At 46.9% G+C, this 17057-nt stretch overlaps 1 protein-coding gene and 1 long non-coding RNA gene across 5 annotated transcripts; one reads left to right on the top strand and one right to left on the bottom strand.

Annotated features, from left to right (window-relative positions):
- The first annotated feature begins 1169 nt into the window (after positions 1-1169).
- On the top strand, positions 1170-1787 carry LOC147341974 (uncharacterized). Its single transcript, XR_015157827.1, has 2 exons — positions 1170-1326; positions 1629-1787. It is a non-coding gene; the product is annotated as an uncharacterized LOC147341974 (long non-coding RNA).
- Positions 1788-1931: 144 nt separating this feature from the next.
- On the bottom strand, positions 1932-16229 carry LOC147341975 (phospholipase A and acyltransferase 3-like). 4 transcript variants are annotated; one of them, XM_086384470.1, is made up of 5 exons: positions 16019-16227; positions 12408-12510; positions 7000-7419; positions 2562-2669; positions 1932-2166 (listed from the first exon to the last, which is right to left on the bottom strand). In XM_086384470.1, exons 2-5 carry the CDS (start codon positions 12429-12431, stop codon positions 1993-1995), a joined length of 726 nt encoding a protein of 241 aa, XP_086240596.1. In that variant the 5' UTR covers positions 12432-12510; positions 16019-16227; the 3' UTR covers positions 1932-1992. The 4 variants fall into 4 exon arrangements, with proteins under 4 accessions (XP_086240596.1, XP_086240598.1, XP_086240597.1 ...); XM_086384472.1 differs by having other exon boundaries at positions 7000-7268; positions 16019-16224; XM_086384471.1 differs by lacking the exon at positions 12408-12510 and having other exon boundaries at positions 16019-16229.
- Between the last annotated feature and the right edge of the window lie 828 nt (positions 16230-17057).

Raw genomic sequence — 17057 nt, forward strand, 5'->3', positions numbered from 1 at the left:
CCAGATTGTTTTATCATCATTTTTCACATTTAATTGTTTTGCCTCCAACATATTTTTCCATCTAGGACAATTTATACACACTCTCAATTTTTCTTTTTGATAACATTAACATTTTAAAGTCATCAGATGAGTTGTCATGTAAAATGTCCATCATTTTAATTTGTGTTCTTATATTTCATTTTATCTGCTGTACACAGTATTCCCTGGTTAGTTTTGTAATCCAGTGTAATGTTTGCTTTTGCTTGGCAAGTTTGGCAACTTTAATCCATTTCTATTTATGGTCGTGACTAATACATTTGGAATTAGTTCTTCCATCTTATCTGGTTATTTCTACCCACCACAGTTTTTGAGTTTTCTTTATTTTTAACTTGAACTGGGCATTCTGACTTGCTTTCTTGTGTTTAGTTTTCCTCATTCCTCTTTTCCTACATAGCTAGTTTGGAGGTTTATATCTATGTGTCCACATCACATTCTGCCCCATGTGAGAGAAGGGGCTCTAAGATACCCACCCTTTTATGTTTGGCCTGTGTCTCTTGGGTTTGGGGAGCTTGAGAGCTGGCATGACATGTTACATCAATAGGGCTGAACCAAAAAAGAAAAAAAAAGCTACATCAGGAGAAAATTATTCGTATATCAACACTGGGCATAAAAGGGCACAAGCTTATCCTAGGCCAGATATGGTCCAAGCAGGAGGAAGCTGGCAAGGGGCCGTTTATAAGTTCTGTCCAGGATTCCACAGACAGATGGTCCCCATAGAGCGGAGCTGATCAAGGAAACACTGTCAACTAGATGGAGGAGAAGACTTGTCCTGTGGACTGAAGGACAAATTGGTCCCATCAGGGTGCTTTTGAGGAACACATGAAAGCTCTTTTCAGGAAAATGGTCACTTTGAACATCTGCCAAGCCCAGTGAGTGATAGCAAATCTCAAGGGTCCAACCGGGAATGGTCATAACTACTGCCCTAACCCCTCCCCAGAGGCCTCAGCACCAGCAGGTCAGGTATAAGACCATCCACACCCACACTCCATAAGGTCTGAGGCAGCCTTGTACCATGTGACCTGGCTCCACTGGGCAGAGCTGATTGGTCTAGTGGGGCCACTTGACCCAATGGCAGTCAACCAATCAGTAGACAGCTCAGTGTGGTGAGGGAGCCAATCTGATTCTGTCTTAGGAGATTGTGCTAGGAGCTCTTCTCAGGCCAGGGGTAGAGATGGCGCTGAGCGGATATGGGAAGAGAAGCCACAGGAGTGGGTGTGGGATCAGAGACTTGGGGGCCTTGACAAGCCCCAAGAGGAGAGGACACAGGATCACTGCGGGCTGCAAGTGGTAAGGCAGAGAAAAGCTGTGGAGAGCAGGGGAGGTTTTAAACAGAATTGGCCAGAGCATATAATTTTCATTATGGCTGTGGTTTGGTTTGGTTTGAGCCCCACTGGACATCTACAGACTCCGGCTGCTGACTCCTGGAAGCCAGCCTGGGTCTAGTTCCAGGTCAAGGGTCCTGGTTTCCCTTGGTTCCTGTTCTTGCATATCAGTCAGGTTTGCCTATCTCTCTTGCTGCCGACCTCTTCCTATACAACTGGAAACACCCATTACTTGAGATAACCAGAGCTGGACCTTGTTTTCTACAGGCAAAGAACACAGCCCACAAATCGAAAGTGAGAAAAAATCATCAAAGAGCCAGAGCAGAGCCTGGCATCAGCAGGAGCACAGCCTTGCTGCACCCTCAACAGACTTCATGCCAGGCAGTTCTTGATGCATGTCCTCCAATAAAATCCTCCCTTACTGGGTTTTGTTTTTATTATTGTAAGAAAAAATGAAATCCACAAAGCAAACCAGAAACTGATAGCTTATGGTGTTTGGTGTCGAATTTGTGGTCTCCAAAGGAGAAGATTTAACTCCAGAACCAAAGATGCAGTTTCAGTCACTCAGAGTTTTGCTCAGCAAAGATATTTATTTAAAGTAAAAGGAGAGAGAAAGCTTCTGACATAGATATCAGAAGTAAAGTAGAAAGAGTGCCCACTTCACTAGTTTAAGCAAGGCATTATATACTTTTCTACTGGCTGCTAGGAATAGATTAAAAAAATGCCTCAAGACCCAGATGTTTGGAGTGATTTTGTATAACAGGTTCAGTTTCATGATGACAGCTGCTGGGACAGCATCTATGACCTGCAAGAGAGAGGAGAGTGAGTCAGACTCTGTGTCAGTAAGCTGAGTACCCACTGTACATTCAACAAGGATGTCCAGCTCAGGGAGCTTCATGTGCCTCATAGCCTCCTTGACAAACTCAGGAGTCAACAAGTATTGGCTGGGAAGTGCAGAGAGGAGGGCAGCATGAGGAAGGAATTGGTGAATGGGGCAGCTGGCCAATGTCATACACAGGCCTGAAGAGGGAAATTCCCTTCAGCCTGCGGGTTTTAAAGCAGACAGATCCCCAGAGGGTGACTGTGGAAAGGACAGGGAGATGAAGCCAGACGGTTGAAATCCTGGCTGATCAACAGGGAGCTCTTGAGATACACATAAAGTTGAACAGGAATTGCTATTGAACCTCAGTGAACTCTGACCTGGGTCCTAGCAGAGCCCTCACTTGTCTTCAGCTTTGCTGTATCCCCAGCGCCCAGACCTGTTAAGGCTGCAAGTGCTGTCTGCACTTTCTTCCATACATGACTCACCTATGAAAAAGAGTGGTGATGTTATACTTTAAATTATTAAGATATCTTACTTATATTGCTTGTATTAGAAAAAAACCCCAGAAAAGTAAGAGTAAGTTTCAGTGTAAATACAGAACATGTATCAAATTTCACTCCTTCCTGAACTCCAAATAAAAACAAAATAAGACATTAGTTTTAGGCATAATTCCACTAGGACTCAGAGAACACTAAAGGCTAAGGCAGCTGTGAAAAAAGCTGAATATTAATCCTAAATACATTAAGTCCCCTACATAGTAACCTGGTCAGTTCTGAGAGCACGTTCTTACGTCCAATTTGTTCATAAGTTCAACAAAGTTAGCTTAGGTACCCAAGTAACACAATGAACTATACAGTGCTGTACTGTAAAAGATTTATAATACTTTTCACACAAAAAATGCATAAAAAACAAAAACAAAGAATAAAGAATACTTTTTTAAAAAAAATTCAACTTAAATTCTTTATTATCAGACTCAAAGATAGTTATTGAAAGTGAAAGCTTTAGCTGCTCAGTAGGTTCTTTGGGAACTCATGGACTGCAGCCTGCCAGGCTCCTCTGTCAATGGAATTCTCCAGGCAAGAATACTGGAGTAGGTTGCCACTCCCTTCTCAAGGCAGACTTCCTAACCCAGGGATCGAACCCCAGTCTCCTGCATTGAACACGGATTCTTTACCATCTGAGTCATCCTCTTAAAAGGGTTCTCATACATTAAAAAAAATTATTCACTTATTTTTGGCTGCACTGGGTCTTCATTGCTATGCTCAGACTTTCTCCAGTTGCAGGAAGTGGGGACTCCTCTTTGTCATGGAGCATAGGCTCTAAACTTGGGCTCGGTAGTTTTGGGCTCAGCAGTTGTGGCACACGGGATCCTCCTGGACCAGGGATCGAACCTGTGTCCCCTGCATTGGCAGGTGAATTCTTTACTGCTGGGACCACCAGGGATGGCCCTCTGATGTATTTTTAATCTTACAGTATAGTACGTTGAAAAGGACAGTAGTGAAGAACAACAGCTGGCATCCAGGGGCTGGTGTCACGTGAACAAGCAAGAAGAATTACTGACTGGAGGAGGGAAGGAGGTGGGAGATGGTGGAACTGAAGGATTGTCAGCAATAGGAGACGGAGGGCACGCTTCAATGCCACTCATTCCTGACTTTGCTGGGACCCAAGTTCGCATCTTTGAAAGTTCAAAACTTGAATGTTTATATGTTGGGGGCTAACTGTGTACAACAGAATCCCAGAAAAAGATCACATATTAACATCACCAGGTACTTCTGGAAGCGGGTGAAAGAAAGAGAGAGTTGAGGCCGCTCCCTAACCTCAATGAAAATCAGAAGATTTGGGGTCTGAAGCACATGTGAGGGTGTGGGTATCATACCTCCAAAAAGGGATTGAAAGGCCATAAATGTGCTAAATGGAGACTCGTGGCCTTCCCGTCCCCTCTGCTTCCAGTACTTTACCCTCTACATAAGAGTCAGGAAAACTGTTCTGGGGAATCGCACTGGCCCAAGTGGAAACAATGAAAGGTACCAATATGAAGGTTCCCAGTCTACTCTGAAGTGAACCTCAAAGTCAACAAGTCACTGTCCCCTCTGAGCTCACTCTGCAAGCCCCCTACTCTTAATCATGAGTGCACAATCTAGATGTAGCAGACATCTAGCTGCTGCTACTAAGTCACTTCAGCGTGTCTTCCCCATAGACGGAAGCCCACCAGGCTCCCCTGTCCCTGGGATTCTCCAGGCAAGAACACTGGAATGGGGTGCCATTTCCTTCTCCAAGGCATGAAAGTGAAAAGTGAAGTCACTCAGTCATGTCCAACTCTTTGCGACCCCGTGGAGTGCAGCCTACCAGGCTCCTCTGTCCATGGGATTTTCCAAGCAAGAGTACTGGAATGGGGTGCCATTGCCTTCTCCGAGACATCTAGCAGGACCTCTGAAATAGAAGACAGACAGCAAAACAAAAGGAAAAGGCAATCTGGAGAAAGAAAAGACAACATTTTTTAAAAAAAAACTGTCTTTAGAGAACAGAATGTATACAGTAAAGAAGAGGGACTTCCTGGTGGCTCAGTGATAAAGAATCCACCTGGCAATTCAGCATCCCTAGGTTGGGAAGATCCCCTGGAAAAGGCACTCCAGGATTCTTGCCTGGGAAATCCCACAAACAGAGGCACCTGGTGGGCTATGGCCCATGGGGCTGCAAAAGAATCAAATATGACTAGAGACTAAACAACAACAATAATAAAGAAGGACACAGTGCTTTAAAAATAAGGGAATGTTGAGAGAAAAAAGGCAATTCTCAGAAAATAAAAATATGATGGAAATTACAAACTCCATTTTAGAGATAAAGTTGGGGAAATCTCGCAGAAGGAACAGCAGAAAAGATGAAGCTATAGAAAACAGCTTCCAAAAGCAAAAATAAAGAAATAATGCGGTCAGTATAACATTTGAATAACAAACTTTCCAAAAAGAGGGACTAGAGGAAACTCAGAGGAGGGGAAGCAAGAGTGAAATAACTCATGAAAAATTACTAGGACCAAAGGATATATGTTTTCAGATTGAAATGGTGCTTTGAGGATAAAAGCAGACCTATGCCAAGACACATTAAAGTGAGATTTTAGAACACTGGGTAAAGACAAGACATTACATCTTCTAGAGCAGGAGAGAAAAACAGGAAACCGAGAAAAGATCAGGAATCAGAATTACTTTAGATTTCTACATAGCAATGCTGGAAGCAAGAAGACAATGGAAGAATGCCTTCAAAATCTTAAAGTAAAACAATTTCTAACCTAGAATTACATACCTATGTGCTTAGTTGCTCAGTCGTGTCCGAATCTTTGCGACCCTATGGACGATAGCCCACCAGGCTCCTCTGTCCATGGAGAATCTCCAAGCAAGAATACTAGAGTGGGTTGCCACGCCCTCCTCCTCCAGGGGATCTTCCCAACCCAGAGTTTGAACCCAGGTTTCCCACATTGCAGGCAGATTCTTTCCTGTCTGAGCCACCAGGGAAGCCCAAAAATACTGCAGTAGGTAGTCTATCCCTTTTCTAGGGGATCTTCCTGACCCAGGAATCAAACCAGGGTCTCCTGCATTTCAGGAGGATTGTTTACCAGTTGAGCTACCAGGGAAGCCTTGGCATTCTATACCTATACAGACTATTAAATCAAGTGGGAGGGTAAATTGAAAAATAATTCAGTCATACAGGATCTCAAAAAAAATTCTTCCATGCATCCTTTTTTAGGAAGCTGCTGAAGGAGTTTCCACCACAAGAACTGTGTAAACCAAGAGAGGGCTTCCCAGGTGACTCATTGGTAAAGAATCCACCTGCCAAAGCAGGAGACATGGGTTTGGCCCCTGGATTGGGAAGATCCTCTGGAGAAGGAAATGGAACCCCCTCCAATATTCTTGCCTGGGAAATCCCATTCACAGAGGAGCCTAGAGGGCTAAAGTCCTTGGTGTCGGAAAAGAGTCAGACACAGTTGAGCTATTCAACACTAAAAACAAACCAAGAAAGAGGACATGAGATTGGAAGATGGTGCTCTGGTGCAGGAGACAAGAGAGGGAAATCTTTCTAGAATAACAGCAAGAGGATCTTCCAGGACAATAACTGTACCCAGTGTAAAGAGTAACTGGTAGGCAGGAAAAATATCCCCTAAAGATGTCTAGGTCTTAATTCCATAATATGTCCTCATTCCTAATACTTGTAAATACATTATGCTACATGGAGAGAGAGAATTAAGATTGCAGATAGAATTAAACTTGCTAATCAATTTACCTTAGAATAGGAAGATTATTCTGGATTTCCAGTAAGCCTAATGTGATCACAAAGTTTCTGATGGATGTGGGAAGGAGTAGAGTCAGTATCATAGTGATGCAATGGGAGAGAGACTCAACCAGCCATTTCTAACTTTGAAGACAAAAGAGAGCCACAAGGCAAGAAATGCAAGCAGCCTCTTGAAGCTGGAAAAGACTAGAAAACAGGTTCTCTGTGAGAGCCTCTAGAAAATAACACAGCCTTGCTGACACCTTGATTTTAGCCCCGTGAGACCTGTTTCAGATTTCTGACCTCCAGAAGTATAAGACAATACATTTGTGTTGTGTTAAGCCACTGAATTTCTGGCCATTTGTTACGGCAGCCACAGGAACTCATACAGCAAGCAATTCAAGTTCGATCCTGGCATGTAGAGTTAACTGTTGTCACCATTATCCTATATATCTTAATGCAACTTCTGGGGGATGCGTCCTACCTGAGTAAGAGAAACAGAAGAGAAATTAAAAAATAAGAGACCATGGATCTAGGGACACACTGAGGACCCACCTGGTTGCTGCGGGAGACCCCATAGCGCAGCTCATTGACGAAATGCTCGCAGTTGGCGCGGAGCACACGGTAGCAAAACTCGCGGCCCACCAGCTTCTCCGCCAGCTGGACGATTTTGCTGGGAGGGAATGGGTTGTACTTGTCATCGTGCTTGTTGTTGACCTCGTACGGATCTTTGCCAACCATGTCACACAGCCGCTCCTTCTTTACTATGGCCCTGTCGGCCAAGGAAGACCCGATAGTGGACCAACCAATTACAGAGATTTTGCCTGTGGATTCAGGGTGAGGGACACGATTGGTCTTGGGCCAGCAGGAGCCTAGCATCCACCACATCCACAATGGTATGAGCAGATGAGTCAGGGTCAGAGCTATGTGGCTTTGGATAAGACCATTGTGGTCTCTGGTCCCTGGTTTTCTTATCTGAAATAAAGAGGAGTAAAATCCTGTGATTTGTTGTGATTTTTTTTTTAAACATAGAGAAGCTGGTCTTGTACACCCTGTGACACTTCAGAGGCCCTCTTGATTGTGCAGTATGGGCCCTGAGTACACCCACTTCCCTGGGGGAAGAGAGTGTGAATTTTTTGTGACCCTGCCAAGGCTCCACTTTTCTGACACACACAAAGCTGATTACTGCAGAAAACTTGAATGGGTTTGCAGAAGGGGATTCCATCCTTCTGGGAATAAAGGGACCAAAACCCCACAGCTGCTCCCAGAGGAGTGACACCAGGGAGGTCAAGGAGGGGTACATTCGCACAGCCCTGGTCAATGCTGAGGGCCTGGAAGGTGCAACAGATTTCCAGAAATAAAGCTGCATTGAAGAAAGGGATCTGGGGTCAAAACAGGGGCCAGAATGGTGTGGAGCGAAAGCTGGTGCCTGCACAGAGATCCCTGTTGAGGTCACCAGCTTATATCATGTAGGGAGGGTATGATGACTGAAAACTGGGCTTGCATTAAAGAGGTGGACCCCAGGGAACATCGCAGCAGAGACTCATGTCCCTCAGAGAGCCTCTGTGGCCCTGCCATGATCGGGAACCCCTGGTCTCTCCCAGGAGGGGAAGAATCCCATGAGACGGGGCAGGACACATGTTGCACTGTGACACCACGTGACAGCAACAAGCAACAGCCAGAGGGTCTGATCAGAGTGCAGGTCCTGTTCTGCTCAGCTTTCCAGAGAGGGCTGAACCCCTCTGCCCAGAGAACAACCATGAGATTTGGAAAATCAGAGGAATTCAGATTTCCTCCTAGTAGGGCAGGAGGTGCTTAATGGATTCAGTGAGGTAAATAGAAGATGATGCTGTGTTTGAGCCCCGAGTCTATTGAAAGGGTCAGCGTGGGGACTGGATCAGGGGAACTCTGGAGACCCATCCAACTTCAGCCCCTCGGCAAGCAGGTAGGAGGCTGGGACAAGGGGAGAGGCAAGCAAGGTGCCTGGGGCACAGAATTTCAGGAGGTTCCAGCTTCAGAGGTGCAAGTTCAGAGTCAACACCCAACAGTGAGGGCTTCCTTACACTCCACACGCTGGGTGCCACCCTGGTGAGAGTGTGCATAGGCTCAGAGGCAGAAGCAATGGGTGCTGATTCTGGTTCCATCACTGCATGGTCTAGACACATCACGTTACTTAGCTGAGCCAGTGCTGGGAATCCACAAATACAAGCTAAGATGGATTCATGAACACACATCAACTTATGAATTTAAGGCTCCTTTTAAAAGAATTATTTTCCTTTTTAAAGTTAGTCATGAGAGACTATTTTCTTGGGCTCGAAAATCACTGTGGATGGTGACTGCAGCCATGAAATTAAAGGACGGTTGCTCTTTGGAAGAAAAGCTATGACAAACCTAGACAGCATCTTAAAAAGCAGAGACATTACTTTACTGACAAAGGTCCATGTAGTCATGTATGGATGTGAGAGCTGGACAATAAAAAAGGCTGAGTGCTAAAGAATTGATGCTTTTGCACTTGGTGTTGGAGAAGACTCTTGAGAGTTCCTTGGACTGCAAGGAGATGAAACCAGTCAATCCTAAAGGAAATCAATCCTGAATATTCACTGGAAGGACTGATGTTAAAGCTGAAGCTCCAACATTTTGGCCCCCTGGCTCAAAGATCTGACTCATTGGAAAAGACCCTGATGCTGGGGAAGACTGAAGGCAGGAGAAGGGGATGACAGAGGATGAGATAGATGGATGGTATCAGTGACTCAATGGACATGAGTTTGAGCAAACTCTGGGAGATGGTGAAGGACAGGAAAGTCTTATATGCTGCAGTCCATGGGGTCACAATGAGTCGGACATGACTGAGCAAGTGAACAACAACATTAAAGAAAATACCAATTAAACAATTGGAGAAAGGTCACATGAATATGGCAAATAATCAATGAATGAAATTTGGGGAACCTCAGACTTCATAGCAGAGCATCAGGTTTAAAGGCAGGAGACAGAGTAAGAGCCAGGGTTTGAGTCCCACCACTGCGACACTCTGCTATATGACTGTGGACAAGTTGCTTAACTTCTCTGAGTCCCTAGTTCCAGGTCGAACAGGTCCAATAAGTCCCACCTGTGCCTACAGCTGTGGACGAGGAGCTGCAAGGATTTAAGAAACAGATTAGGTAAGGTGCCTCCACCAGTGCCTGGCATAGGGTTAGTGCCCAGCAAGTGTTGGCTCTCATTAGTACTGGGCTGTTCTCTAAGTTTCCTTCCAGCTCTGACTTCCACCATTTGCTCAGTAGTATGAGGTCAATCCCGCTGCCTCACCTATTTCACAAGATTCCTGTGAATCTCCAATGAGAAGACGCAGATAGAAGCATCTTTTCCCTTTAAGGAGCATTTCTCACCCAGTGACGGGTATCACACTGTCTACCCAGATCCCTGTCATGCCTTTCCTGTCTCCTGTCCAGCAGTTACACCCACTCAGCACAGTCAGTCAATACTGAGGCCCTACTATGTGCCGGGTCTTGTCCAAGGTGCTGAAGCCTTCCATGAACTTGACAGCGTACCTGCCCTCAACTAGTATACACTCTAGTGAAAGGACACTGACAGTGAACAAATAGAACAAAGAAAATACTTTCAGGTTTTGAAAAGGCTGTGGGGAAGATTAAGTGAAGTCACACAGGAGAGGATGACCAGGGGAGGCTGCCCTCGCTCAGGCTGGGGAGGGCCATGCCCAGGAATGGCCATGTGAGTTGAGACTTGAATGATGAAAGGGAGGCAGCTGTGGTGAGAGCCAGGAAAGAGCATCACAAGCAGAAAGGAGAACAAAAGCAAGGACCTCAGGAAGGAAGGCTGCCAGGAGGCCAGTGAAGTCTGGAGACCCAAGAAGAGAGAAGAAGAGGAAGATCAGATAGGCAGCCTGGGCCAGACCATGCCAGGCTCAGAGGCCACAGCACAGATTTGAAACTTTTACTATATGTGACAGAAATGCCAGTTGAAATTTTAGGGAGAGGAGTGACATAATCAGATTTATATTTTTCAATGATCATGCTGGCTGCCCAGTAAAGGAAGGACTGACAATCGTGGACAAGAGGCAGAGAGACCAAGCAGAACTGCAGTAGCATCAGGTGAGAGAGCATGGTATCTTACCCCAGGCACATCAGTGGAGATGCTGAGAAGTGATCAGATTGTGGGTCTGCTTTGGAGATAAAGCCAGTGGGATTTCCTGATGGATTAGGTACAGGTGAAAAGGATCAAGGATGATGTGTAGACTTTGGTCTAAGCAACTGAATGGTATTGTCGTTTGGAGCCCTCCATCTGAGGTGTGTCAAGTTCAACATGCCAGTTAGACACCTAAGTGAAGATGCCAAGTAGTCAAGAGGTTATACAAGTCTGAAGCTGAGCAGGATGAAGCCTAAGTTAAGGTTGTGGTCTTAGGGAGATATCAACAAATAGAAGGTATTAGAATTCAGGACACAGATGAAGGAGGAGTAAAAATGAGAGATATGGGAGAGCAAGAGGAACCCACCCTACCCGCCTCCCACAGGAGGCCACAAGGAAGGGCCTAGTGGGAAAGGAAGAAAGGCAGTGCCAGGGGAAGCATAGAGAGAGGTCACTCGTACTAAATGCTGCAGAGAAGCAAGAAGACGTGGAACCAGGATATTGATGAAGCCTTGATAAAAGATGTTCCAGGAGGGGCATAAATACCCCCTGGTGGAACAGAAGAGAGGATGGGAAGTGAGGAGCCAGCAATGGCCACGGCAGACAAGAGATCTACCCCATGGGAAGTTAGGTAGAGAGAATGTGTGGTCAAGGGGGTCTTTGTTTACCAGTGGGAGATATTCCAGTGGTTTCAAAGGCAAGAGGAACAACACAGAAGGCAGGGGGGAATTTGAGGGCAAATGCCTATGAAAGTAAGAGGAGGAGTCCAGGGCCCTAGTCCAACCCAGGGCTGGCTTTACAAATAAGGGCAAAGGCAGATTCTGTGGATGTTGAGATTGGTGGTTTGGTTGATCAGGGTGGGGATGGTGACTTCTACTGTGGTTACTTTGATTTCTCTATAAATACAGCATGAGGTCACTGATTTTGCTACCACCCTAAGTCAGCAGAAGACACACCCAAGAATGTTCACAGCAGCCACATGCGGAGCAGCCTACAACTGGAAACATCCAATGCCAATCAGCAGAAGAGTGGTTAACAAATTGAGGGATTCCCATTGTCTGAGGATACACAGCAATGGAGAAGTAAGAACAGCATGGGTGACTTCATGGGGCCAGTGAAAGAGCTGGACACAAGAGTTGCCCTGAAGTTCTAGAACAGGCAAAAAAAGCAGGAGAATCTAGGGGAGTGGCTGCCTCTCAGGAGGGAGAGAGGGTCCTGAAGAGGTATGAGGGGCTTTTAAAGGCCGTGGAGATGTTCTAGGCTTTGATCTGTTCATCGTCACATGGATGGATATATTTTTAAAAATTCATTGACTATATACTTGACTATATTGTTCATTTTACTGCATTTAGATTTGTCCACAGTTAAATAGTTTAGGAAAAGGGAGTGGGGGAATCCTTACAACAATACCCCAAGTTAAGAATTCTCAACCTCAGTTTACAGATGAGGAAACAGAGGGTGGAGAATGAAACTGGATCCACAGTCACCTCTGCTGCCCAAACACCTGTGCTCTTTCCAAGTGATTTATTTAATTAAGATTAAAGTTAAAAGTTGAATGTGTTTTATACAAGGTCATAACATATAAAATGCATTACAGTAGAAATGCACCCTTGGAATCCCACCTCAATTTCTCTGCACACCCCTTGGGTTCCAAGGAGCAGAGTTTGAAAACCATGGCCCTACACCTAGATATCTTCTTGTAGCATTCAGGAACCAACTGCCAGTTGGGGAGCAAGAGGAATGTTGGGGTCCCTGGTTACCCACAGCTCCCCTATCCCCTTTGCTTCCAGCCTCAGCACGGTGGAGGCCCTGGGTGCCCTTACTTGAGGGTGCCAGGTGGACCACATATCCACCGCCAACGTAGACAGCCCAGTGTGAGTAGGGACCGCGGACAATCTCAATCAGGTCTCCAAGCTGGGGTTCGGGCTGCAAAACCAAGAAGAAGGCTGTTAGAGGTGATGGGAGAGCTGGGAACCAGGGTGGGCTCAGACCCGAGGGAGCAGCTGAGCGGCCTTCATCTCACAGCTCTCCAGGACGTCCTTCCGAGCCCTCCCAGCCACGCTGGTGCCCGGCCCACTTCACATGTCTGCCAGGGACTATGGGCCTGCCCACCTGTCATTACTACTTGCAAAGTGTACACCTTGCTGGGACTTCTACCTTATTGTTACTCTTTCTAGTATATTATTTACTGAACGCTTACTCTGAGCCAAGGACTCTGCTGACCAGTTTTACAGGAATAGTTCAATAAATTTACACAACCCGCCTATGAGGTAGGCTCTGTTGTGAACCCCGTGTGATGAAAGAGGAAATCAAGGGTCAGAGATGGAGAGGAGATTTTGCAAAACCACCCAGCCCTGAGTGATGTGAGCAGGACTCAGCGCTATGCCGCCTGATTCCCAGGCCGTCGTCTTGACCACCATAGTGACCAATATGCAAGCACATGGGTTATCTGACTACTGCCCACCTGGGGGCCCTGCAGAGGCTACCAAATCTGGGGGGGGCGGCATTCCACAGACACTCCCCTACCTGACCCAGAGCCTGGCAGACAGGTGGAGTCTGCCTCTGGCAGTAACGTCCCCCTGGCTGCTCCTCCTGAGGGTGAGAGTGCGTGCATGTGTGTGTGATAAGCAAAGGAAAACTCTCTGTGCACTGTGCTCACTCCTCTACTTCTGACACCGGATGTGTGGGTTTCCCGCACTAAGCAGTTCAATCCTCAGCGCACACTGACTGGGTGTCCCACAGTTTAACTCAGTTCTGACACTGATGGCCCAGAATCAGTGCAGACCCTACAGGCTTAGTCCCGGGAGACTTCGCTTCAGATGCCAGGTGCAGGTTGAAGTTGTTACCTGTGCTCTGAACAACTGGCTGTAAATTGATGGTTCCCACAGCCCCCTCCCTTGGGTTCAGTGGTTTGCTGGAACAGCTCATAGAACTCAGGAAAACAGTTTACTTGCTAGACAACCCGTTTACTAGAAAATATGCAACTCGGGAATGCAGAGGGCAAGCTGTGGGGCAGGGGAGGATTCAGAGCATCCTTGCCCACTCCAAGGAACTCTGCTCTCCAGCACCTCCATGCTCTCACCAACACCCCAGCTTAGCGGTTTTATGGAGGCTTTATTATGTAGGCTTGGTTGATGAGATCATTGGCCATTGGTGATTAATTCTACTTCCAGCTCTTTGATCACTGGTTGGTTGAAAGTGGCTCCTTCCGAATGATGAGACGGATTCCTCTCTCCCCAACTGCTCAGGAAATTACTCGGGTTTTAGAAGCTCTGTGGCAGGAACCCAGGACCAAAACTAAATATACATTTCTCATTACATCACAGTGGGCATGTGTGGGAGTGAGGGTTTGCATGCGTTTGCAGGGGAAGGTGGGAAGGATGCTGAAACGCTCCTCAGAGCCCCACCCTGTGATGGGAGCAGTGGCCCAGAGCCTGAGAACAGTCAGGAGATCTTCAAGATCACTGTCATTCAATGTACTGAGGTCCCAATACCAGACACTATGCTAAGAGCTGCAGGTAGGGGCACTCCGATCTGGACTTCCCTCGTCTAAACCAACCGTAAATCTCTTTGGGACACTTGGAGACAGCCCCTCAGAGGTTGTTCCAGCCCTCTGTCCTTTCCCACTCATCCCTTGCTCTTAGGGGACAGACACATAGGCGCCTGCCCACGTCCTACCTCCAAACTCTGGCCTGACTGAGAGACTCCATCAAAGACGAGGAGGGAGTGTGGACTCCCCATGTATGGCTTCCCCTAGGATAGTAATGATGCGCAGTGGGAATAGGTCATCACCAGTCTATAGTGGCTGTGAGGCAGGGTCAAAGGCAGTTCATTTCTATTTATAGAAGCACTAAAAATGCCAAGAAGCATCCCATGTGGCAGGAAAAATATCTTTTTTGCTGCAATTTTACAGACAGATCATGCTGTCTTATTGCAGTAACTATAACATTTATCTTCCTAGAAGAAGTCACGCAGACATTACTGAGAACCGATTTCAGAACACTGGACAATGGTCACAATTTATGAATCTCATTTGTTTTCCAGAAAAGAAGTAAAAAAAAATGTACATTAATTGTTGGTTGAGAGTTAAGAGGTCATCAGGGATCCCCAGTGGAGAAGGAAATAGCAACTCACTCCAGTATTTTTGCCTGGAGAATCCTATGGACAGAAGAGTTTGACAGGCTACTGTTCATGGGGTTGCAAAGAGTCAGACACGACTGCGTGACTGAATACAGCGATCCCCAAAGGGGAATTTAACTGGGCTTTTCCATGAATAATCCAGGATGTAAAGGCAAGGCAGAGACCCAGCCCTCAAGGAGTTTATGGATTAGAAAAAGAGATATTTTGGACATGAATACTATGGGGTCAAGTAATAAGCAGCCAGTAGGTACACAGACTGAAGGAATTCACTGTGTCCTAGGCAAATACCAATGAAAGGAGAGCTGTACAGAGAAACAAGCTTGTATATATATACATACCCAGCAGCAAAATTATCTACAGAGAACCTTGGACTCATCTCACCCCCCCTTTCTTTCTTAAGTTCATGTCCAACTGAGAAGGCTGACCCTAAAAGTTGTCCCTGAATTCACTGCCTCCTCATCTCCCATCCACTGACTTGGTCCGGGGCAGCCCTGTCCCTGCCTCTGTGACTCCCTCTGACCCCTGAGCCCCCCACCCCCACCCCACTTCCTGTCTCCATCTGGAGAACATATAGATGGACTGTTCACTCCATCCCTAAGTAATCCCAGATGTCTAAGACCATGGCCAGGGTACTGGCAACAGCAGACAGGGAAATGGAGGATATCAGCTGTGTCTCTACTTGGAAAGGAAATGGGGCAGGAACCAGGCAGGGGGTACCTCAGAGCGATGCTTGATGCTGCCTTTCTTGAGAAATATGACACCTCTTCCCAGAATTGGTTGATTTTCAGTAATGGCAGGAATCTGGCTTGTTCCTTTCCAGCTGCATACTAGGAATGGAGCCTGCCCCCCCCACTGAAACTTCTCTCATTCAGAAACACTGGCTGCTTGGCAGAGAGTGTTTCAGGAACAGAACGCTGAAATACAAGTGCATTCTCTGCAGCAGGGCCGATGCCTTGGGTGATGGAGGAGGCAGAGGAGGTGGGATACACTCATCTCCCTTGTCCCAGGGTTTCCCTCTCCACTGACACCCCAGCTTCCTCCCCACAGCCCCCAGAACACCCACCACTCCTCCCCATGGAAGCCCCTACCCCAGACTGTGCTGGGTACAGACAGCAAGCTCACTCTGCCCCAAGACCTCGCGGTTCCAGCAGGAAAAGGGAGCTTTAAACAACCAATATATTTTTCTATGAAAGCCTGCTCCAGACAGGCTCTGGGAAGAGCAAGACCCGGCCTTTACAGGAGGGGAGCTGCCCTCGTGTTTAGAGTCAGTGGTGGGGAGTTTTAGGGGACTTACCGAAGCCATCACAAGCCAGAGTAGTACTGCAATCTTTCTGCTCTCACACCAGCTTTTGTGTCAATGCTAAGAATTTTGCTTTCCCTTTTCTTCTCTTCTAAAAAATTACAAAGCTGTAAACTTTTTGTTTTTTAAAGGGAGACTGGAAGGGCAATGGCACCCCACTCCGATACTCTTGCCTGGAAAATCCCATGGAAGGAGGAGCCTGGCTGCAGTCCATGGGGTCTCTAAGAGTCGAACACAACTGAGTGACTTCACTTTCACTTTTCATTTTCATGCAATGGAGAAGGAAATGGCAACCCACTCCATTGTTCTTGCCTGGAGAATCCCAGGGACGGGGAGACTGGTGGGCTGCCGTCTAAGGGGTCACACAGAGTTGGACACGACTGAAGTGACTTAGCACCAGCAGCAGCAGCATGATTTGCTTTAAGTGGAAAGGTGAATGATTACCTACCTCAAAACATAAAGTCGCTGGGACTTTAAAGCCCCCTGGAAGTAGAGTAGGAGGCCATTGCTATCATCTGGCCTTGCTTGAGAAACCCAAGGTCTCTTTCAACAAAATCCTGGACGACTGTTCCTACTCCAGGAAGAGGGGCATTTAGAGGCTCAGAGGTGCCAACCCCCTAGTACACCTTCTAGGCCATTGTAACGACTCTAGGAAATACTGGGTCAGAAGCCATGGGATGGGCCAGATGGGGTGTTGCACTCCATGGGACAAGCATTCAGGAGGTGGGTGCCCCGTGGCATGTGGGACCCAGGACCTCGATGCCCCTGTAGGATGCGTTTGGCTGCAAGAAGCAGACAAACGCAGCCTGGGCTGCGTTTTGACAGCCTGGGCTGTCACGACTCTAACAGGAAGACAGAGGCTGGTGACTCAGATCCATTTCAGTAGCTCGTTGAGGCCACTAAGGACCTAGGCTTTTCCATCATGCTGGTGCTGTGTCCCCAGTGACACCCTGGTGGTCACCATGGCTGCAGCAGCCTCAAGGGGCACATTTTTTCCTGGCGATGTCCAAATGCATTAAAGGAAGATCTTTCC

Source organism: Bos grunniens, chromosome 29 (genome assembly GCF_055505025.1).
Source record: "Bos grunniens cultivar Pamir isolate PY7600 chromosome 29, Bosgru_T2T1.0, whole genome shotgun sequence".
Taxonomy (NCBI): Eukaryota; Metazoa; Chordata; class Mammalia; order Artiodactyla; family Bovidae; genus Bos; species Bos grunniens.

Bases quoted from the DNA above. Each gene is read 5' to 3' on its own strand.
- LOC147341975 (XM_086384470.1), bottom strand. From the start codon at position 12,431: ATGTGGTCCACCTGGCACCCTCAA. The intron at 2,670-6,999 runs GTGGGTCCTCAG...TCTTTTTCATAG, and splicing joins GGGTCTCCCGCAGCAACCAG to GTGAGTCATGTATGGAAGAA. The intron at 2,167-2,561 runs GTCAGAGTTCAC...TCTCTCTTGCAG, and splicing joins AGGGCTCTGCTAGGACCCAG to GTCATAGATGCTGTCCCAGC.